We start from the raw sequence: 22,916 nt of genomic DNA, 5'->3' as shown, positions 1-22,916 counted from the left end.
CAATTGCATTTCTGATGTGACCTGAATCGATCAATCAATCAGACACCAGAGACAGGTTAAAAAACAAGATAAATATAATTACATAAAATAAATAACAATAACATTTCACATTAAAATGTAGAAATAGACAAATAAATATATATAGTTCAAGTAAAAGCCAGTAAAAGTAAAAGTCTTCTTTTAAAATATGAACATTACCTGTTGCCTTCAGGTCTTCAGGGAGGCTGTTCAATAGAAGTGGACCACAGTAATATGAGGACGCCTCAGCATGGTGTTTAGTTCAGACTTTAGGGGTAATTTAAAGGCCGCTGCATCAGAAGACCTGAGGGTTCTGGGTTCAATGGTTAAGAGCAAATCTGATAAACAGGTGGGACTAAGAGAATTACGAGATTCATAAACCAATAAAAGGATCTTTAAAATCAACTCTGAAGCAGACAGCTAGCCGGTGCAGTAATGTTGAAGAGCAGAATTACTCCAGCTGTCCACAAGATGTCATTCATTACTCATTGGCCCTGGATCTACTGAGTACAGTTAAATATCTTCTGATGATGAGAACATGATGTTTGTAGGGCAGGTTAGAGGTAAAACTTATTCTTCTTCTTATAAACTAGTCTGGATTTGTGGTAGTGTGGGTGTGCATGTCGGGAAAAATGGAACAACATCTGATTCCTCTGAAGAAACATAAACCAGTACGTGCAGAAAGTGGTGGTCTACTAAAAAATTTAAAAAAGTACGTGCAGAACGTGTTCCTCTACAATACATGACACTGGATCCTGGATCCTGGGGCTGGATCTTTGAATCTGGATTCCACTGTAGAAACATGGACCAGTATGTACGTGCAGAACGTGCTGATCTATAATCATTGACTAATTCTCCTTGTATGTCTGATTCACAGCAACCACAATTAACCCTGTCTGATCCTAGAGCAGCTGGTTTGTTGTCATAAACCTGTGCAATGAGAAGCTTGATGCATGAACTCTGTTCTTCTTGTTTTTAATTGGTAGCACCTCAGATGAACTTGAATAGTTTCACATTTAATCCATGTTTGAATGTTCACAATGCGCTTGTAGTATAATAACCTACTACACATGCCCTGCTGTTGCTTTTGGACGCAGTCACGCTTCCAACGGTTGTTTTGATCAAGACAATTCCGGAAATACGAGATGCTTTACCTTTAAGCACAGTTTTTTCAGCAACTTTATTGATTATCTCTTGAACTCTGTCAATGTTTAACACCAGTGGTCACACTGTTGACACCTACTGCACATTGCACCTCCGCAGTCAGGCAGAAAATATGACCTAATCATAGTTGTTACTATAATATCTGAGGTCTTTTGTTTCCCTTGACAGGCAACTCACAGATTCCTGGCTAAGTTTTCAGCTGTGACAACATAAGCGGCTTATGAATTCCTGCCGATAACCTGTGCCACAACAAAGGTGGGAAATGTATGCATTTAGTTGCATGAAGATAAGTGCCGTGGGAGCTGTGTGGGTTTCCTGGTGGTGTGTACGAACACTAATGAAACCAAGGTGATATAACCTGTATTTTGTTAGATACATGTTGCCCTATTTCTGATGGATGTCATGCTGTTTAATTTTCAGTTTTTACATTACGGATTTGTGAGAAACACCCTGTCATTACAGGTTAATCTTCTGGATGGCCTGGGATGGGATGGTGACTATGGCGGGTCAAGGTCAGTGTGCGCTCCTTTATCTTATTTTAATGTCATAATCCCTCGTTGCTTAAACATCTCACACATGACATATCTGACTCTCTAAAAAAGGATTTGTTTCCGGATCTCATGATCACCCGCTACAAAGGTGAGATAGGGAAACGGGGGAGGAATAAAGAAAGAGAAGAGAGAGGGAGGAGGGAGGGGAGAGTTTAAAAGAGAGAGTACAGAGGCTCCTCCTCGTTCGCTGCGTGTGTTTCTTGTGTTTTTTCAGCCTGTTCTTCACTCACACTCTCGCTTAGCAGAGATTCAGAGGTGCAAGGAGAGCAAAGATTCTCACTGGGAAAGGAAAACAAGGGGGGGAAGGGATTATCTTCCTCTCTCACCAGGAAAGGGACCTAAACAAGAAAAGAAAAAAAAAGGGTAAAAAAATATAGTGTTTATTCTGAGGGTGTGGGTACTCATATCAGAGCCCTGCCTTCTGCACGTGCTCAGCTCTGCACACAACTGTGTTCCCAGATGGAGAGGATGCAGGGAGAGGGAGAGGGGGAGGTGGACCACCTGGAGCGACCAAGCCCTCTGACTGACAAGGAGAGGGTGATGATACAGGACTCCTGGGCAAAAGTCTACGAGAACTGTGATGACAATGGGGTGGCCATCCTCGTCAGGTATTCCTTCTTTTGTTTTTCTTATAGTTTTCTGTCTTCTCGTGTTTTATGTTTGAAATCTTTAACACAGGATGAGCACAGACAGGTGACCAAGGTGTATAATTATAATTAAAGCATGTTGCATGGGGGGAAAAAAACAGCTATATGCACAATTCCTATTTGGGACTTTTTATCAATTACCGCCTCATTTCTGCAACTTTAATTAGTTCACTACTGATAAGGTCACATTTGCATTTGGCCTCTTTTCCCCTCAGTAATATAACAGCACCTGCTGAAGCTTTAAGGCCTGCGGATGCTTTTCTGTCACAGAAAACCTCAAACATATCTAAACCAATTGAATCCAGACTCTTGGATTATGCTCTCTAAGAATGCACTCAGTGCCCAGTTTTATCTGCTTTACAAGTTTCCAGTCTGTTTCAAAGGAACACACTCAGTCATATTTTTTGCACGGGATATTCACACCTCTCCCATTATTTTTCTTAATCCTGTTTCTCAAATAGTAGAGGCAACGGATAAACATAATCCATCAGTCAGACATCTTTGGCACTCAAAAGGCTCCCTCCGTTGGAGCAGGTCTTGTTTTGAATGCCTGTATAGAGCAACCTACAGCACAGCAGCATGACTCCATCACTGGCAGCCAGACATTTAAAAGGTCCCTCTTGTCTCGGAAATCAAGGGATGAGAGAGTGTTCACAGTGTCGCTGAATATTTTTCTTTAAACGTTTTATGGTGAACATGCGGTCGTGCAGATTTCCACAGTTGTTGTAGTGACTGTTATTATAGATTTCTTTACCATTTAGAAATAGGCTTTGATGGTTTTTCAAGTGTGGCAAGGTGCGTTGCCTGACACAGCATGCCTCTGTAATCTTTTGGAGGTGAAAGTTGAGAGGGTGTTTCTCGGAAACACATGGCACAATATTGTTGTAGAGTGGTAGCCAGTAAAATTCTGTATTTTTTTTAAAGATTACTGACCATTAGGATTTAGCTACAAAAACAGTATCCTACTCCTTTTTAATTTGAAAGGATGCTTCTTTGAATTTAACTCAATTTCCTCTTATTTTCTCCCTTCACATTCCTCCACAACAATCCTACAACCCTGAGGAATTTAAAGAATGGGGATGGATCAATGGTCATGACCATGGTAAATTCTCCTTTTAGCTGTAAGAGCGGATCCTATCAAGTTGAATCCTTTAAACTAACTATCGTTGGGCTAACAGATAAGATCCAAAATAGCAAATTATAGCTCTGAAATGAGGGACTTTCTCCGGATTCAGCTCTTCAGTTAGTCTTGAAGAATAGATAAGGAAGGATTAAGAGTCCAGTGACCATATAAAATGCTAATGAGGCTATTTATATGCAACCACGGGTCATGCAATTACAAGAGAGAAAGATTAAACACTGTGGTTTCTCATTAGTTTTGTGATGAAACTAGGAATACTTGTTCCAGCACTTGCCAAGGCTGCCAAGGCACTCCACCCAGAGCAGAGAGATTGAGACACTGCAACTTCTATCCGCCTCCCTTTTCAGACATCCGAATTCACAAGAAACTCTCGTGTCTAGCCATATGCTTTCGAGCCATCGTACAAGCATTTGTTTCCTGTTTGTGTTGTAGTTGTTGCATAGACAGAGGGAGATGGGACATCGGGATTAGATAGCCAGCAACCAGATGCATTGGCCCTCTTCCCAGATTGTGGGAGGCTGCAGAGGTTTTAGGTTCCTCTTTACTAATTCTCTGTGATACCTCCAAGATACAAACCTGGATACAAATCAAACAAAACGTCTTTGAACTGACTAAAGGAGCACAGTGTCAGGATGTGTAAAGAAACATCAGTCCTGGAACTCGAACAAACGTGGTAATAATACAATATTTATGCCAAATGCAGCTTGAAATGTTCGCTGTCTTTGCAGTAGTTATAATAATTACAATCTCAACCATGAAGTAAAAGGTGTTCTCATGGTAGTGAGTAGGCAGTGGCAATGATTTTCTTCATCTTCCACTCTTTAATTAGCACATTTAACCTGTCTTAGAAATTGTGAAACTGGATCCTGGACTCTACAGTACAGAACCGGAGCAAGGCATCTTTCTGGTACAAGATATGGTTTATCAGTTTTTAACCCAGGGAGTGATTAACAGTATAATTACAAATAAAGAATCCAGATAACTGGAGGTGTGTTCACACGCCCAGATTCTGCTTGCTCTCTCTCTCCCTGCAAATTAAAAAAATGCAGCAAAGACCTGCACAGAGAGCCACTGTAGGGGGGGGCATGGCCTCGACACCGGCCAGAGTACGTGACAGATGGACCACCACTCAGTGTAGCAGGAGCAGAGCTGGTTCTCAGAGCTAAGTGAGCTAACCAGCCATGAGCAGCTCCCCGTATCTGCACCGTGGTATCTTCTGTGTGGAAGCTGGGATGTGCCTGTGATTGGTTAGGTTTGCGCATGAGGAGTGAGACTGGTTAGGGCGTGTATGTCAGGGTAAAACAGGGGGAGAGTCAGTGGGATAAATCAGGATGTACTCACGTCAGAGTTATAACATCAGCTATTGTAGTTAATAACTTCCATGTGTGCAGAGTGCAATAATTCATCCATTCATTCCACTTAAGACGGATGTTTTTCTCTCACTTTTCAAATTCCTTTCAAAGTAACAGTAATGAGATAATAGTTTAAGGGGAAAAATATGCAGCACTCTCATGCCAGTGGATGTTATTTACTCATGGTGTCTTGGCAGCTTGAAAAAAAAAAAAGATGAACATGGGTTTGCGGGATCGAGCCGTCGCAGACTGAAAGGGTGATGAGATTATCTGAGCTTCTCAGCAGCTGCTCATCATATCATTCATGACTCTCATCCTTTTGCAGGCTGTTTGTGAACTTCCCCTCATCCAAGCAGTACTTCAACGACTTCAAGCACATTGAGGAGCCGGAGGAGCTGGAGAAGAGCGCCCAGCTTAGGAAGCATGCTCACAGAGTCATGAATGCCCTCAATACACTGGTGGAGAGCCTTGACAACCCAGAAAAGGTGGCCTCGGTGCTGAAGGTGGTTGGCAGGGCCCACGCTCTCCGACACAAGGTGGACCCAGTGTACTTCAAGGTAAAGTGAGTTGCTGCGTGAAGGTATTTTTGACTTCCAGAGGGGTGGAAAGTAGCGAAAAATCATGTTTGTGATGCAACCCAGAGGAAGAAAGGACTGTTGGATCCCAGGATTTGGGTTTTTACACTTTCTTCCATCTTTGTCAGTTACTGAAAGAAGCCTGGGTGGAGATAAGGTGGGAAAAGAAAGCTCACTGTGATAGGCTGAGACACACGATATGATTGTGTTGATGGAATGATGCAAAATTGTGTTAATGAGTGAGCTTGAGAGATGTTGGAAGGCAGATTTTGTTACATCAGAGCAGAGCCAGGCTAGCTGTTTCCCCCTGTTTCCAGTCTTTGTGCTAAGCTAAGCCAGCTCCAGTTGGTTATAGCTTCATAATATCATGAGTGATAAAACTTCAAGGCGTCTGAAGTATTTTCTTGTGTGTCGCCAGATCCTCAGCGGTGTAATACTGGAAGTCCTCGGAGAAGCATTTTCAGACATCGTGACGCCAGAGGTGGCCGCGGCGTGGACCAAACTCTTGGCTACAGTCTACTACAGCATTACAGCCATCTACAAGGAACTGGGCTGGCCCAAGCTCTCAACCTCAACCGGGTGATGCTTTAAGTTTGGGTTTATCAGACCACGAGCACCCAGAGACTTCTAATTTTCAGGCCATAAAAGGTCTCATAAGAGAGGGATGACTTTACTGACCTTCTGAAAGGAGGCAATGTATCTTTGCAGATGTTATCTGGTAATGGGGAATACAATTAAATGTAATCTATGATAATTGTGGGCTATGGAACATATCGAACTGTTTGTTTTTAATGCTCTTGTAAAGGACAAACGATATAAAGGAGAGAGCAAAGAGGTCTAAAATGCAAACATGAATCCAAACGTGGACACAAGAGGTCACATTTCACTTGGATGTGCCTTCGACTGAATGTGTATATCGAGAAACTGCCATGTAAATACCATTCTTTCTAAATATCACGCGACGTTTCCTTATATCTGTATCCACTTGTGTCCTCTTGACTAGATATTAAGAAGACATTGTTTTGTTTACATTTTTATCAGATAATTGTGATGTTTTTTTGTTTTTTTTTCATTATGACTCTTTGTATCTGTATTGAACAAAGATTGAAATAAAAAAATATATATAAAGAAGACTGTGGCATTGCTGCAACAATCCTTTTAAACGTGTATCCGCTCTAATCTGATTCTCCAGCATCTCTGCCCACGAATGTGTTGTGACAAAATTAGACCTTTCCTCTCTCTCGCTTGGCCTACTGCTCCCTTATTCTCTGCTTGAGTCAGCAGTGCTAAGTATAAGTGGCTCAGCTGTTGAAATACCCCCAATCATCCCACTAGGCTCTCTCTTTTCATAGTATATTGTAGGATCTCTGCACTTGGCCATCAGTAAATGATCCAGATATGTGTTCATTTGATTGGTGTGTTATCCAGACTGTAAACCCAATGCCGTGAAGTGTTACTTTCAATACACTTGTTACAAAATGCAGCCACTTCTCGACAAAAGCAAGACAATATCGAGGTTGATGCGGCTGATGCAATGGTGGCGAGGTGGGTTGTTTTCAGAATAGAAACACACAGCATGCTCTGTTTACCTCCTAGTCCTACCAGCGAGATCCAGCCCCCCCTCCTTGATCCTAGCTAATCCTCTGAGCTAATCTCCCCAATCATGAGTGAGAGCCAAGAGGGAAGACAGGAATAGTCAAGGTTGTTACACCACAAACTCTGCTTTTTACCATTCAGACCTTTTTTTGTTGTTGTTGTTGTTGATGGGAGGAGAAGTGTCAGTGTTCTAAACCACAAGTAGTCCCAAAGGCAGGAGATCCTTGGGGTTGGGGTAAGGACCATGTGCACCACTATGGCGGTCCTCACCACCATCGCTCTCATCCTGCGACACAGATTCTGCAACAAAATCAAGCCGTGAGTACTGATAATGAGCTCTTGTGATTTTAAGCAAGCAGTGTGTAGAAAATGTGTTTTTTTAATTGTGAGACTAAAGTAAGAGAGTTTGCATTTTTTTTTTTTTTTTTAGATTCAGGCAACATTTTCCAACAATCTGACAAAAAAAAAAAAAAAAAAAGACAAATCCAAGTGTGAGTCTTGTGAGAAAAGCATTAAACTCACATAAAATACCATCTACACAACACACACAAACACAGAAAGTGCACGCCTGTTTCATGTATGGGAGAGGGAGGGAGGCTGACACTCATCTGCACCATTGATTTGAAATCACTCGTGATTATTTTAGGGTTCGCCTCGAGCAGCAGCGTGTGGATTAAGTGGCTCGATACATAACAACAGTGTATTCCAGTTTTTTTTTTTAATGGAGTGATGAATGGAGGAGAAAGCATCGGAGCTCTCCAGTTCATGGCTGCTAATTGACGCAAAGTGCAATCTTCTCAGGCCCCCCGCACCAACCCCTCGGCCCTGCTTAGCCACTCACAGCGATGGCAAACAATACCTTGTGACTACAGCACCATGGAACATGGCAACAGCTATCTTACACAATTATGAGCTCCTAAACAGTGAAACGTACTATTTCTTTCCCCGCATAACTGTGACGTGATGATATAAAACATTTAATGTCAAATATTATGTTTTGTGTTAACTGACCCAGGCAGAAAGAGGCTGATGAGAAAGACGTGCCATACATGAAGAGCAATGGAACAGCAGAAACCCAAAAATGACAACTGTGAACGTCTCAGGGTAAGGACACACAAACAGACTGAGCAGATGGACTATATGTTCACAGCAGCCTTACAGGGGCACTTCTGTGATTCTGTGTTTCATCTGCATTTTACTTCCAAGCAGCAGAGGCCAAAATGACTTTTAGCCTCAAAAAACTGTTGGAACTTCCAATTCTTTTGATGCAACTTGATAACATGTTTCCTTAAAGTCCCCTCTCTCTCTCTGTGTGTGTAAAGCTGGATTGTTGAGTAAGTTTCCTTTAATTCCCTAAAAAGGGGGGCAAATGAGTACAGTGTTCAGCCGGTACACATTTAGTGAATTAACTCCAACTGGTAACCTAGAAGATCATCCGCTGTGACGATCCCTAATGGGAGCAGCCGAAAGGAGAAATGTTGGTAACCGAGAGAATATTTTCGTCTGTGCGAAGCTGTTCAGTTGAAGATTGTTCATTCAGGTTACATGACGATACATTACGGTATAGACTTGGTTTTGAATTGAGCAAATGACAGTGTGACTGTGGGACACAAAGACAACATTGATGTGAGCTGAAGTGAGATACACCCGATGACATCATCAGGCTCATGTTAAAAGCTCCTCCAGAGACACAGAGGACATTACACAACTATTTACCAAGACTGAGTCGTACTCCTGATGATGAGTAAACTGATATTCATATGTGAAATCAGCGGACTACACCTTAAAAAATGACAAACTTTGCACTTTTTTTGCCTTGAACTAAATTGACTTTGTACGTTTGGGCAGCATTTTAGCAGAAAATAATTCAAGCTCACAAACTTAAAGTGAATTAGGTTGTAAATGCAAAAACAAAATGCTGCATATAAAGAGCAAAACTTAGAGTCAAGGTGAATGTGAGAGAGACAGGAAAACATCCAGATAAACAAAGAGACGCTGACAGTTATGTGGAGGTGGTATGTGTGTGTGTGTGTGTGTGTGTGTGTGTGTGTGTGTGTGTTAGGGGAGGTTTACAGAAGAGGCTCCAGACAAGGGGAGAAAGTGGAGCAGTGGAGCATGTTACTGAAGCACAGATGCATAAAGAGCTAAGATGCCTGCCCCACATTTAGCTTTTAACTATTCGCTGCTACACTAAATGATTCAAAGGCAGAACAACAATCTGTCATCTCTTCGGAGGGTTATGATAAATACATTGCCTCCCTAGAACCACATACTTTAATGCAGCGGGTTAAGATCTAAATATGAAAAAAGTAATACATTTATTGACTATTGTATTTGCCGGTCACAGACCTTTGATGTGTTATCTTCCACTTGTTATCTGAGTCATTTTTATGGAGACAAGCGTATTTCAGCTGAGTCAGCGTGATTCATTCTTTTTTAAATGATTATCTTGCAACATCTTTCATGACTTTGAGTGTCAGCTTTTACTCCCCTTGTGCTCCTCTTCCTCTGCAGACATGACCGAAGACCAGAGTTGGCCATCATCTCAAGTTGGGTTTGCATCAAGTGAGCTCTGTCATTTCTTAGAAAGAACCAGAAAAAGACAAAAGTGCATTTCCTCTGAAAGCAACAAACCCTGATTTATTTTGTCTTTTTTTTCCCAGCAGCCTCTTCTATCAAGATTCATTTCTCCAGGTGTACAGAATACATTTCCTGTTACCTTTTTATTTTCTCTCATTAATCAGATTCAGATTTATCTCCACTTACACTTAGACTCCCACCAGGGAAAAAAAACAACAAAATACTAGAAAAACAATACAGCTTGTTTTGATCATGGCTTCCTCTATCTGTCCTGCAGATACTCTCATTTCTGAGCCAGGAAACAGCATCTGAGTGAATTCCAAGATGAAGCCTGACGAATGTTGTGTATTCATCATGAAAACTGTATTTATACTATTGTTTTAGAACAGATGTGCTCAGGATTTCAAGTCATAAAACATTTTCTGTGCCTCCACATGAAAAATAGCCACAGTCATTTATTTTCTTTTTTGTTTTTTCTTGCTTTTTAAAAGTTGTAATGATTTGTGTCGAATGTGTGCATGGTGTGTGCATGTATCTCGAAGAGTAGCCTCTCCTAAGAGCTCATAAGTGACCTCATTTTTACTGAAATATGGGCTGAAGATATGCATTTTGTGGACTATACCATATTTGCTTGCATAAAGTTACAGTCGTCATCCTGTGCTGTTACTGATGTCTTTTGTAAATCTTCCAAATTTCCAAATGACATTAAAGTAAACCACGCCACACAATGGAGTTAAGGTGTCAGATAAAACAACAGCAATAGACACCAAACTTTGAGCAGTGTGCTCGCTGTGCTTATTATTGTAGTGATTAAGAGTGCAGCATCAGGCCCACACCTCACTGAATTAAACATAGGTTTAAAAAGATCAATTATTCAGCTCTTCACGTTTGTTTTGACTCATTTTCTGAGCTCTGGTGCCACCTGCTGGTAAAACAATTTAAAATTTTGATTTCAGTCAGTGAACAAGCAGATAAATATATTAAAGGAAGCCTGGAACAAGCTAATTTATCATTTAAATAAAGCCCCCAAACAGATATGTGAAGGAGGATTATTCTCAGAATCCCATGCCTTGGCGGTGTCTGGGCAAAATGTAATTAACTGTAACAAAAAGTTACACTGGAGTTACACTCATTTTTGGATCAACACACCCATCCGCTGTGAGCCGACCGCAAGATGGGCCCCATAATGTCTTCAAGTAACCATATAATTAAAAAAAAGAAAAACACAATTATTTTATGTATGTGATCAATTTTTGTTTTGGCATTATAATTTTTACGCGTCAAATACACCGATAAGAGTAACCGAGCACCAGCAGATATGGTTATACTACATCATTAAACATTTAAAAGATGTTCATTGCAAACTGTGACTGTTCCAGTTTGCCAGCTGTCCAAATTTAACATTACTCACCTTTTTTTTTTTTAAAGGTTAGATTAAGATACAGAGACTTACCGCAAGTCCTTGTCAGCAGTTGGTGCTCTACGACTGATTTCTGATGTAGATTATGATGTAGCTGTGGTTAAAATAATTATGATTGACAGCTTGACTTGGTGGCCAGTGTGTGGCAGCTCCAAATTAGCCAATCAGGATGCAGAGAATCAAATAGGATAGATAGATAGATAGATAGATAGATAGATAGATAGATAGATGACCAAAAAAGAAATAACAAAACCATATTGAGTTTACGGCCTGACAGCAGTTTTATATATTTTTATATCAGTTGTTGTTTATGGTAGCCTAATACCTTTAATTGTTTAATATTGCATAGGAGGAGACTTGATTTTCTTTTAATGAAACTTGCAAAACTACGTGAAATGAAATCCATCATAAAACCATCGAAATGGTTTTATTTTTTTAATGGTTTTATGGTTTTATTTTTTTTATGTTGCCCTTATCGTCTTCCGTAATAAATCTGTCCTGAAACGTGTTTTTCTAAAAGGGCACCCTAAAAAACTACACTACCCACAATGCAGCGCGAACCGTAACAGGAAGTGTGATGTGTCGCGCCGGCTGGTCGGACCGTGGAAACAATCCTGCTACAGTAAATCTCTTAAAACATCATGAGCTGGCTTTTAGTTTCATGTGCAGCCTGAGGTTTAAACTTTGAGGATGCACACGGAGAGTTTGTTTTAGAAGAAGTACGCACGTAGCGTAACGTGTACGTGACGTGATGTGATGTGACACGAGCGTTAGCGGCGTTTATTTGTTTACCCAAAGTAAAGCATGGAGATGAAATGCGGCTGTATTAAAACATGAAAGTAAACAATACGTGTCCATGTTAACCAGCTGTAACCGTGTGTTGTGTCTGTGACACACACACACACACACACGCACACACACACTGCTGTGGTTACCAATGGAGACAGGAGACGCCTAATCTGATTTGAGCAGGGTTAGAGATTTAAGATGGTGAGTCAACATTTTCATCTTTATTAGTGTGAATCAGTTCATTAACGCATGTTTGTGTGTGTGTGTGCAGTTGATTTTCTCTTTGCACTGAACCTAAAAGTTCATTTAGATCATATCCAAGCTGCAGAACAACTCATTTTGCTTCACTGTTATTTACAGGCTACAAATCTGAAGGGCAAGCCATCCAAGAGTAAGTATCCTCGAGTGTTATCTGAATGCCCTGCCCTGTTGTTGCAGGATTTAACTTTAAACTTAAAGTCCAGTTTATTCATTTAGCCGAAAATCACAAGGTTGTGTCATCGATTCAGATCATTAAATCATCTGGAGGATCTCTCCACCAGAGCAGAGGGACAATAAAGCAATGTAGTAGGTAAACGTCTAAATATTATGACCAAGAACTACACTGCATGTAGTGTATGCATAAAGAGTGTGCGGTAACGCTGTACCTCAGACATTCATCATACGTGTAAATGATTTATACTTGCTGTTTAAATCCAGTTTTTGTGCTTTAAACATCATCACAATCTATAACTACTGTCCATACTGTATTGTCATAGCTACCTACCGGATGTGCATAAAGCAACCTGCAACAAAAAACATATTTATTTTAGCGTCCTTTGCACTATTCTGTCTACAAATACATATTTATATATGTATATTTATCTGTGAATAGCTTGTGTAAAAGTGTGTCCCTTTACGGTTTCCCCAAGGTTCATTCGGAGATGACGATTTGCTTGACAGCTTGTTTGAGGATAAAAGTAAGCGAGAACTTCTGCAGTTTTAAAACCAAACCATATTATTATATATTATTTATATTGTCATTCTAGTATTGTCACTGTAAAGGCTTCATGTGTTATAATATATTCTCTGAATTTACTCACCAGAACACCCAGTGAGGCTGAAAGCAACCCGGGGTGGAGCCCTGAATCGGTAAGTTGGACTAATTTAAGACGTATCATTAAATATAAATCATTAGAACTATTTGTAAGTTACATCGTGTTTTTCTTCTCCAGCTCGTCTGCCACCGATAACATCTTCAGTATGCTGGCAGAGGAGGTGAAGAGGGACGGCGGGGACACAGAGGTGTGTAGAAACAGGACACATAGATACATTCACAGTGTTTCAGCATCAATTCATCGTGTTCTTTTCTGTCCAAGGACTCTGATGTCTCAGCAGCAGATCCCAATGACATACTGAAGAACATGAAGGTAGGTTGTTAGAAATTGTGGACAAGTTGAGCTCTGCGGTTGTCTGTACTTCTCCTCGGATCCGCTCACAGTGTTTATCCTCGTACAGGGCATGGACGATATGGACGCCGACCTTTTTGCGTCAAAGAAAAAGCCGAGTTCAGCTCCTGCACAAACAAATCGGCTCGGTAACGAAGGGCCAAAGAAAGACTCTTTAGGAAGTAAACCAGAGGGAGCAGGTGATCCACTGCAAAGTGTTCTTGCATTAATTATCATCTCATTATAGTAGCTTCATATTATTACCAGTTGTAAAGCCGCAGCAATCACAGAGAGCGGCGTCTTCCTCTCTTCACTCAGATGAATCCACCACAAGAGTGAAGAAGCCAAACTCTGCACCCTCGTCCACTGCACATAGCTACAAGAAGTTCACCTTCTCTGGTGAGTGAACCTCCCTGTCGCCGAGCTTTGTGTAACTCAGCAGCTGTTTGCTCACAGCTTTGTTTTTCTCAAACTGTTGTGTTGATTTAGACAGTGAAGGTGATGATGATGATGAAGGTCTTGGTCAGACACCTCACACTAAAGGTACATCAGTACAGATGTGTGTTTGGCCTTTTTCCTGTGGTTAAATAATACCAGTTTGTGGTTTTAGTGGATGTTTGTGGGTAGTTTGAAGAGGAGAAGTGCACCCATGTGTAGAAATCTGAAGGTAGATTGGCGTACCCGTTGATCCAGTCAGTGTGTTACCACATAGTGAGTTTCTCTGGTACACTTGTGCAGTGCAACAGCGCTGCAGTAAAACATGTTTGTTGAGCTCACCTTTATTAAAGTGTTTCTAATATTCTGTCCACCCTATTACATGCATTATGATTATATAAAAAAGACCTCTCAGTGAACCAGCGACCTAATAAACTATATACATTCTATAATTTCAGTTGAACTTAGGTGTATTTGAAGATTTAAAACCTTTAAAGAGGCAACATATATCCATATACGACGCCTCTTTTCGGACTGTCCAGTGTCCAAAAACTGTCTAAAAATAATCTCATGTCCAATGCAGATCCAGACGACCCCCTGGCTGATCTACTTGATGACTTACTTCCAGAAGAAACCAAGTCTGAAACTAAATCCAGCATCCAGCGGGCCAAACCTGGAAAATCTGCAGCATCTCCTGCAGCATCTCCGGTCCTAAAGACTGAAACATGTGAGCTGAATATCAACATTAGACTTTTATATGCAATCCCCTCCCTCATAACTCTATCTGCACTACTATAATGCAATGTTTGTGTGTCTTTTTGTCAGCTAAGACAGCAGCAAAACGAGGTGATCTCACGTTTGACGATGATAAGGACGACCTCATGGATGCACTTGGATTTGACGGCGATAAAAGCTACCCCAAGAAAAAAGAGACTGCGCTTTGGTCCAACAAAGACAAGTAACAGCTCTGTTTTCACTCCTACTGTGTCTGCTTTAGTTCATTCGAGGGAAGCTAAAAACAAAACCAAACAATGTTTTACAAAGCGACGTCTTTCAGCTTCAGGCACGTCTGTGTTTGTCCAGCCTTCCTTCAGAATATCTTACCTCTGTTTCCCTTTTCCTCTGTCATGTGATCTCAGGAGTGAGCCCCCACAGAGAGCTCGTACAAGACTAGATGAGATCCTGGAGAGTTTGACTTCACCTCGTCTTCTGGAGCGGCCTGCGACGGGCGAGTTGAAGGACCAGCTTCAGTCCCAAGAGAAGCAGCAACAAGAGAAGACCTCCGGTGTGAAAGGTAATCGATCGAGCGCCGTGGTCTTCCACTTTTTGCAAAGAAATAATTGTATAGTTGAAAGCTGATTTTTTTTTCATTTATCAGAATCACTTTTAGAAGATGACCTCACATTCGGTTCCTATCAGCCCACGCTGGTGTCCACGCCTGAAGGGCGCCAGTCTCGCAGACAGTCTGTCAGGTGTGTGTGAAGTCCAATCTTGGTGTTTAAACAGACGGCTTTCTGCTTGCCGTAAACTGAACACTACATTTTTTTCCTCTGATCGTCAGATTTTCTACAGAGGATGTGAGTTCTTCTACCCCGGAGAAGAAACCAAAACCCACCACCCCCACCCCCATTCGAAAACGCAACTCAGCCGACTGGCTGGGCCTCAAGACAAGCGACGACTACACCTTTTTAGAAGGTGAAGCCAAAGAGGCCAAGGCCTCGACAGATTCTCCGAAGGCTCCGTCCTCTCCTTCACTAGTGAGAAAATCCTCCCTGACTGGTAGCCACAACACATCGACTGCAAAAATGGCAGCAGAAACTCCAACCAACCCAACTGACAATACAACCAAACAAACCAAGCCAGATGTTTCTAAAAGCCAGAGGAGGGAAGAAGAATCGGATGACTGGTTGGCGGGAGCACTGAGCAGGAAGAAGGCTCTGTCCGGGTCGAACTCTGAGGCAAAAACGTCCAAGCAGGAAGACTCTTTAGGCCTGGGAGAAGAAATGGATCTGGATTCAGTTGTTAGGTACTGACAAAAAATATATACGATGACAGAAGAAGCTTGTCTCTCAGCACTGAATGATAACTTCTCTTTTCAGTAGACAAGTCACTCCACAAGCTCCCAGGGCCAGAGAGGACACTCTTCCATCTCCCAAGGAAACCAGGTGACATATTTGTTGTATAAATCTACTAAACGCATGTCCTGTAAGTGACAGTATTTTACAATTTGTTGTGTTTCCCTTTTTGCTTTGTGCAGCAGCACTTTTCTTGGACAGCCCAGCCCCACCGCTCACTCCACTCCTGTCAGAGAGAAGGGGACCAAGCAAGGTATTTAACTCCAGACCAGATAACTTCACTTCAGTCACAGTAATCAGAAAATGATAGAGTTCAATAGCAGCTATACTTTTCAAAGCGACACCCCTCCCTGGTAACTCTATCTACACTACTATACAGCATTGTATGCACTTAAAAGACCCACATCTAACACCTTGTGGTACTTGTCATGCTCCCAATCCTCTTCTTGTACAGATTCTATCCCTACTCGCCCCTCAACTCCACCATTGACCCAGCTCTACCTCCCCTCCACCTCGACATCCTCCTCACCGACCGTTCTCCAAGCTGGAGTAGACGTTGAACAGATTCTTCCCTCAGATCGCCCTCCTCAACTTTCTGCTTCCTTTCCAGTTCCTGCTGCTAGCATTATCCAGACCCCACCCGAGCCTCAGTCCCAACCCCAACATTTACCGTCCGATAGGGGATCCAAGGTGCTACGAGGGCCCAGCCAGGCTTCGGATGAAACCCCTCAGCAGCTGCCGTTGTTTAACCCTGTGTCTGCTATGCTGCCCGGCTCAGTGTGGTGTAGGTAACCTTTTGGGAAATCTGAATCAGTGGCATATTTCACCATTGCTTCAATATCTAATGTCTGTGTATGTTTTTCTCTCCAGCAGTTCCACAGCAAAGCCAAATGCAGAATGCATCGACCGCTGCCCAACAACAGGTATTTTTTGCTTTTCTACAATCAGGTTGTCACGATTCGGGAGATCATAGGATGTGACTTTTGTTTGTCTTCTGACAAGGTGACACTTTCAGCGGACAGTCTGCAGCAGCTGCTTCTGCAGCAGCAGGTCAGGAACATAAACGTCTCTACTTGCAGATTTATTCAAAATGTCGTTAGTGACACGGTTCTTGACTCTCTTCCTAAAGATGATGCAGTCTCAGTTGCTGGGTCCTGGGGCCCTGCAGAGACTCAAAGAAACAGAGCAGCAACCTGGAGACTATCAAGCTTTAAAGGCTCGCATCATCCAGCTGGAGGGACAGGTACGTTAACACTGTTGCAGCGACGACTGAAGGAATAGGAATAAACGCCGTCCTTCTATGAACCTCCTATGTGTTCTTGTCCAGGTGAAGACTCTGCAGCTGGAGCGAGACCAAAGCCAAATGTTACTAGAAAACATCCAGCAGCGGCATAAACAAGATATGGAGCTCGTGGAGAACGCACACAAGTAGTTAGGCCGCACACACACACGCACATTTAACGTATATTGTGCATAATTCCCTGCACTTCCCTTCACACATCTCGTACGTATTTCTGTGCGCGTCCAGGGCTCGTGTGAAACTGCTCGAGGAATCGGCAGCACAGAGAGAAACACAAGCGCGACAGGAGTGTGAAGACCTTATGGAACGTCTGGCCACGGCAACACGATCGGCTGAGCGGGAACGCTCGGAGCTGCAGGCTCAGTACCAACGCAAACTGGCTCAGGCCCAGCAAGACAGAGACCGCGAGGTGGAGAGACTCAGAGACCTCCAGAGGTACACCAGGGAGACAAGAACGAGCATCTTTTTTTTTATATAAATAAACTTGATCATTGATTTGTTCCTACTTTGCTGTCAAGGAAATCTATCTTGGAGATGAAGAAAGACCACGAGGACCAGGTCCACAGACTGAAGAAATTAAAGGACGAAGAGATCGATGCGGTTACAAGTGCAACATCTCAGACCAGGTACGATGTGATTACCATAATTGTAGTGTTAATTGTTCGCTTCATACATGCCGTGATGTACAGTATGTAGCAACAGCAAACGAAGAATGTTTAGAGGCTGGAATTATTCTTTTTTTAAATTACTTTTCCATATCCAAACTAGAATTTAAACATTGCCCAATAAATCTCTGTGAGAATACCTCATGGTATATCTGCGTTTCTTTTGTCCAAGGTCTCTGACAGTGGTGATTGAGCAGATGGAGCAGTTCTCCTCTCGGCTTGGAGAGCTTTCTTCTCGAGTGGAGAGCACACATGAACACACGGCTCATGGCCTGGAGCAAGGGGCACGGCACCGAGATGAGCAGCTTCGACGTACTTCATGCACACACACACACACATACGTCCACAAACTTTGTACAAATAGGTCAAGACACAAGTTAAGTCTAATAACATGCTGTAGTTGGCATCACTTTCCAAATGGGTTAAGGTCATTTTTTTTTTGTTTCAGTGATGCAGGACCGTCTGGCCCAGCAGCAGAAATCCATGGTGGAGGAGAGAGCTTACCTCAAGGAAATAATTTCCAGGATGGACACTCAGCTCAATGAGCAGCAGAGACAGCTTGAGAAGGTCAGGCTGAAAAATCAGACTTTAAAAATAGACCGTTTTTAGGATGACTACAAGTGCACATACACAAACACCTGAATTTAAAAACTGACCATTTTCTCCTCGAAGACTGAAGATGACATTTATTTTTATTACGTCTCAGGAACGCTGGAAGATGACGGCAGAGCAGGCGAAGGCAGAGTCTACCCAAAGAGGCCTGGAGGACGAGCGGCGCGCCCTCAGCATGCAGATCAACATGGAAAGAGAGGAGCTGGAAAGAGCCAAGGTGAGGCCGATGAACACCTACATCAGAGCCCTATCCTGATTTCACACACCCCCCCGCTCTTACTTCTCCTCTTTTGTTTTCAACAGAGTGCATTACTGGAAGAGCAGAAGACAGTGATGCAGCACTGCGCAGAGGAGAGGAGGAAGCTGGCAGCCGAGTGGGCTCACTTCCACACCCTGGAGAAACAGAGACACGAGAGGGCCGAGCGGGAGGTCAGCAGTCTCTTGGAGAAGAGAGAGGGCTCCATCTTAAGTCTGGCACAGGTCAGTCACAACAGAGAAAAGATCATCTTATGAGTGGTTTTTACACTCTTGTATTCTGAATTTTCTCCATTTTTAAATGCTACTCTGTTATTTAAAAAGTAGTAAGTAAATATTTTTGATGAAAACAATATTATATTATGTTTAAATCACTTCTCCAAGGACCCAAAAAACAAATTAAATGACATGTATGACTCTGTTTCGGTTGCAGGAACAAGCGGACCTAAAGCTTCACACTGCAGAGCTGAAACAGAAGGAGATAGCTGTGGCGCATGAAAGAGAGACTCTCGAAAGACTAAGAGACGAACTGCACAGAGAGAAAGAGAAAATAAGCAGCACAGCTTTGAGACTTGAGACACGAGCCCACGAGGTGGAGGCCTTTAGCAAGGTAAATCCACACCACACAGAGTCCTACGTGTAGAGCGGAGTAAGCGATGCGTAGTTGACACTGTGTCCTTTTTGCAGCTCGCCGAAGAGAAGCACGAGGAAGGAAAACGAGCGTTGCAGGAGGCCAAACGCGTGGAGGCCGAGCACGAAGCGAGGCTCACCAGCATCCACACGCAGACAGAGCGGCTGAGGCAGCAGGAAAAACAGATTCTTCAGGTGTGCGTTATTTGTTCACATGGGGCATCTGTTACAAAATATAACAGCACATTAAGGGTGTCTGGTTGTACGTAATTGTTGTTACAGGAGCGAATGCGCTTGAGTAAGCTGCAGAAGGAGACAGACAGGCTGAGACAAGACGCTCCGATTACATCTTTACCGCAGATTATTCCACCCATTCTACCAGGTGAGGAACTCTTCTTGAAAGATTGTCATCAAGAACTACTCATACAATATATTAACGGTTTATTTTTATCTGTAGATGAAGGTTCATTCTTGCCAAACCCAGAGTTCACATCGACCCTGGATGTGCCCCCCTCTACTTTATTCACCAGCTCGCAGTCCATGGCTCTTCAGGCTAGTCTGGCTCTGTGGAAGTACACCGCAGAAAAGGTAACGCCTGAAAGCCTGAAGTCATGTAATTACTAGTGACTTGTTTCTGTGTTCTAAAGTAGTCCCATAATAATTTTGATCGTGTACTACCAAATGCTGAAGGTGGCAAACATTCAAGTAGATCTATTACACCACGGATAACTGCTACCGCTGGGCACAACCATCCGTGAATTACGTTCAGCAATAATTCAGTTTTATGACAGCTGACACGTTTTAACAAAATGAAACCCACTACAACAATATCAGGTAACAGAAGGTTCCTATCAGATTCAAATCAAACGAACACAAGTAGGTTTGTTTCTTTAGATGCTTTTAATGATGAAATGGAAACAGGTAGATGTTGTGGCCAACATTTTAGTAACTATCATCTGCAAACTGTAAAGTTTATTTTTTCCTGCACACAGGACCGTGAGTACCTCCAAGAGGAGCAGGTCTTCTTGGACAATTTGAAGAAGAAACCTTACAGATCGTGTCTCAACACAGATTGACCCGACGCATGCACGGTGCTCCCAGTAGGAATTATGTTACACTTTGTGTATTTTATACAACATTTCTTAAATTTTATTAACATGTTTCAGATTAAACATTTTTTATTTGAATACTGTCGTGTCGAGACTCGTGGATCAGCCCCAAACTTCCTCACAGATTTCATCTGAAAGTTAAAGAAATAAGATTAGGACTTTTACAGTAACACTTTAAAGTTACATGTGTCAAGTCAAGCCTCAGGTTACCATGACTCCACATTTGTGTTCAGACAGGGATAACTTGTATCATCACCGGCTTGATCTTGACAATAAAGTGTCTAAAAGTCTCACAGCACCAACCTGTTCGACTCATCTCAGCACTGTCATCTTCTAGTCGCGCTTCGCAGATGTCACGACCTGTCAGGGGAGACATTTCACATCTGGATCAGCACATGTTCAGATCCTGCACACCGAAATCTAAAAACGCTTTCACAACGTTTCTCAGAACAGCTATCGCCATCGTCAGTTATCGCATCAGACGGCACTTCCTATGCAGCAGTTATCCTCACTGAACCGGCGGTAACGTGGATCACAGGAGGCGAGGGTGGTACAAACCTTCTCATGATGCGCCCGATCGACGTCAAGGGAGGGACAGGAGAGCCGTGAACCTGCAACAACAACAACATTTCATTAGTTACAGTCCATCAGCAGCAGGTCACTCACACACATCAGTCTGCTGTGAGTCAGATACCATTGATTTCCACACTGTTTGTTCAGACAGGGATAACAAACTCATCACATGCACTGCAGAGTCAGGGATAAACAAAAAAAAGAGCAATCACAGCTTACCTTTCATTAGGATCAACAGCTTTGATTGGCAGGAAGATGAACCCACATCAAGTTACCTGTGAAGAAAACACATTAGATCAGCAGGTGACTAAAGGCTAAAGGCCACGTTGCAGGCCTCCCTCTCTCTAAAGTTACCTTAGTTTATGCTGATTATCTCTTAAAGCTGAGATCATGTGACTCTGTGCTGGTTTAATTAAATGCATGTCCTCTAGTTGTAAAAATCAAACTTATAAAACTCATTTTTAACTTTTTGTCCAGCAGTCTCCACGCACGTGTTAGCCTCAGAGCTAACAGAGATAACACAGTTCATATCAAACTAAACTCTAATAAAACTAAAAGTCTCATCAGCTGCTCATCACATTATTAAATTATTACCTATTCACGGCGGCTCGTCTCTGACAAAGTCCATATTTAAAGATAAACGCATCATAACGCGTGAAAGCAGCATGTCCACGCTGCAGCCGACCACAGAGAGCAAGGCTGGACGTCTTGCGTGATGACGTTTATATACGTCCTGAACGTCACGTCCCACGTGATCACAGACGGGGCGTGGTAAAAGTTCAACTCGTATAATAAACATCCGGCTGCTTTATTTATATTTATTTATAACTTAACAACAAATATATATATGCTGTGAATCATTGTAAATATATCATTAAAATAATAAATGTGACTGATAATGGTAGAAAAGTGCAGGAAAGCATCACATCAGGCTTTTATATTGTCTCATTGTATGTGTTGCTTACATGACTGAACACATGTAACAGTGTGTTAGTGTTGAATCATACAATCAAACCTCCAGGTGGACATAATACACCTTTTTTCACAGCTGAAATATTAGCAGGTGTTTCCAATCATACTAACTGTCCAGAGCAATGGAGAGTGTGGAAAAGAGGTGAAGAAGCGTCTGCAGGCAGGTTGGAACGGGTGGAGAAAAGTGTCAGGTGTGATGTGTGATAGAAGAGTTTCAGCTAAAATGAAAGGAAAGGTGTACAAAACTGTGGTGAGACCAGCGATGCTGTTGCCACTGAGGAAAAGACAGGAGGCAGAGCTGGAGCTAGCAGAGATGAAGATGCTGAGGTTCTCTTTGGGAGGTGACCAAGATGGATAGGATCAGGAATGAGTACATCAGAGGGACAGCACATGTTAGAGGTTTTGGAGATAAAGTCAGAGAGGCCAGACTGAGATGGTTCGGACATGTCCAGAGGAGAGATAGTGAATATATTGGTAGAAGGATGCTGAGTTTTGAACTGCCAGACAGGAGGCCTAGAGGAAGACCAGAGGAGGTTTATGGATGCAGTGAAAGAGGACATGAAGGTAGCTGGTGTGAGAGAAGAGGATGCAGAAGACAGGGTTAGATGGAGGCAACTGATTCGCTGTGGCGACCCCGGAAGGGAAAAGCCGAAAGGAGAAGAGGAGAAGAGTTTCCAATCATACTAATTAAGGCTCTGTTCCATTTATTCTTTCCATTGAGCAGGCATGCATCACAGCAGCAGCCTGACTCTGTTTGACCTTAATTAGTATCACTGGTAACAGCTATCTGCTGTGAAAAAAAGGTCTATCGGTGATGCGAAATATACCTGTGATGAAAGACATTTTTTAAACATTAAACAACACATAAATAAATAAATAAATAAAAACAGATTCCACATATACAGACATGATAAACACAAGAAGCAGATTACAAGTCTGCTTTTGATGGAGAGATGTATAAAGTCTCTAAACCGGTTCAAAAGGAAATGTGTTACATAACTTTGGCTCTCATTCAACAGATAATTTGAAT

The 22,916-nt window shown here is 42.4% G+C and overlaps 2 protein-coding genes, 2 long non-coding RNA genes and 2 other non-coding genes across 15 annotated transcripts; 3 read left to right on the top strand and 3 right to left on the bottom strand.

The window, feature by feature from the left end:
* The first annotated feature begins 1,867 nt into the window (after positions 1 to 1,867).
* LOC104925605 (cytoglobin-1) lies at positions 1,868 to 6,521 on the top strand. 2 transcript variants are annotated; one of them, XM_019262847.2, is made up of 4 exons: positions 1,869 to 2,096; positions 2,193 to 2,341; positions 5,199 to 5,430; positions 5,867 to 6,521. In XM_019262847.2, the coding sequence occupies exons 2-4, from the start codon at positions 2,193 to 2,195 to the stop codon at positions 6,029 to 6,031; spliced, it is 546 nt and encodes a 181-aa protein (XP_019118392.1). In that variant the 5' UTR covers positions 1,869 to 2,096; the 3' UTR covers positions 6,032 to 6,521. The 2 variants fall into 2 exon arrangements, with proteins under 2 accessions (XP_010737565.1, XP_019118392.1); XM_010739263.3 differs by having other exon boundaries at positions 1,868 to 2,341.
* A 423-nt stretch (positions 6,522 to 6,944) lies between these two features.
* On the top strand, positions 6,945 to 10,450 carry LOC109139399 (uncharacterized). The gene is made up of 4 exons (XR_002042167.2): positions 6,945 to 7,362; positions 8,060 to 8,148; positions 9,559 to 9,609; positions 9,711 to 10,450. It is a non-coding gene; the product is annotated as an uncharacterized LOC109139399 (long non-coding RNA).
* A 1,149-nt stretch (positions 10,451 to 11,599) lies between these two features.
* Positions 11,600 to 20,419, top strand: fbf1 (Fas binding factor 1). Of its 8 annotated transcripts, none has more exons than XM_027285842.1 (33): positions 11,601 to 12,034; positions 12,194 to 12,224; positions 12,343 to 12,400; positions 12,745 to 12,792; positions 12,919 to 12,964; positions 13,048 to 13,117; positions 13,192 to 13,242; positions 13,331 to 13,460; positions 13,579 to 13,659; positions 13,750 to 13,803; positions 14,279 to 14,422; positions 14,521 to 14,653; positions 14,835 to 14,989; positions 15,074 to 15,167; positions 15,257 to 15,721; positions 15,795 to 15,860; positions 15,953 to 16,023; positions 16,381 to 16,554; positions 16,641 to 16,693; positions 16,773 to 16,820; positions 16,897 to 17,013; positions 17,098 to 17,198; positions 17,299 to 17,505; positions 17,589 to 17,696; positions 17,908 to 18,047; positions 18,184 to 18,302; positions 18,442 to 18,564; positions 18,651 to 18,827; positions 19,036 to 19,212; positions 19,290 to 19,427; positions 19,515 to 19,614; positions 19,690 to 19,820; positions 20,225 to 20,419. In XM_027285842.1, the coding sequence occupies exons 6-33, from the start codon at positions 13,076 to 13,078 to the stop codon at positions 20,306 to 20,308; spliced, it is 3,483 nt and encodes a 1,160-aa protein (XP_027141643.1). In that variant the 5' UTR covers positions 11,601 to 12,034; positions 12,194 to 12,224; positions 12,343 to 12,400; positions 12,745 to 12,792; positions 12,919 to 12,964; positions 13,048 to 13,075; the 3' UTR covers positions 20,309 to 20,419. The 8 variants fall into 8 exon arrangements, with proteins under 8 accessions (XP_027141640.1, XP_027141639.1, XP_027141643.1 ...); XM_027285841.1 differs by having other exon boundaries at positions 12,343 to 12,404; XM_027285839.1 differs by lacking the exon at positions 12,343 to 12,400 and having other exon boundaries at positions 11,600 to 12,034; positions 15,798 to 15,860; positions 15,956 to 16,023.
* On the bottom strand, positions 20,114 to 21,624 carry LOC104925603 (uncharacterized). 2 transcript variants are annotated; one of them, XR_797183.3, is made up of 5 exons: positions 21,509 to 21,624; positions 21,134 to 21,189; positions 20,900 to 20,952; positions 20,645 to 20,701; positions 20,114 to 20,472 (listed from the first exon to the last, which is right to left on the bottom strand). It is a non-coding gene; the product is annotated as an uncharacterized LOC104925603 (long non-coding RNA). The 2 variants fall into 2 exon arrangements; XR_003463401.1 differs by lacking the exon at positions 21,509 to 21,624 and adding an exon at positions 21,269 to 21,480.
* On the bottom strand, positions 20,536 to 20,605 carry LOC113747184 (small nucleolar RNA R38). Its single transcript, XR_003463426.1, has one exon. It is a non-coding gene; the product is annotated as a small nucleolar RNA R38 (small nucleolar RNA).
* On the bottom strand, positions 20,784 to 20,857 carry LOC113747185 (small nucleolar RNA SNORD49). Its single transcript, XR_003463427.1, has one exon. It is a non-coding gene; the product is annotated as a small nucleolar RNA SNORD49 (small nucleolar RNA).
* Positions 21,625 to 22,916: the final 1,292 nt, after the last annotated feature.

This window comes from Larimichthys crocea, chromosome XII (genome assembly GCF_000972845.2).
Source record: "Larimichthys crocea isolate SSNF chromosome XII, L_crocea_2.0, whole genome shotgun sequence".
Taxonomy (NCBI): domain Eukaryota; kingdom Metazoa; phylum Chordata; class Actinopteri; family Sciaenidae; genus Larimichthys; species Larimichthys crocea.
This window is presented reverse-complemented; position numbering and strand designations above follow the sequence as displayed.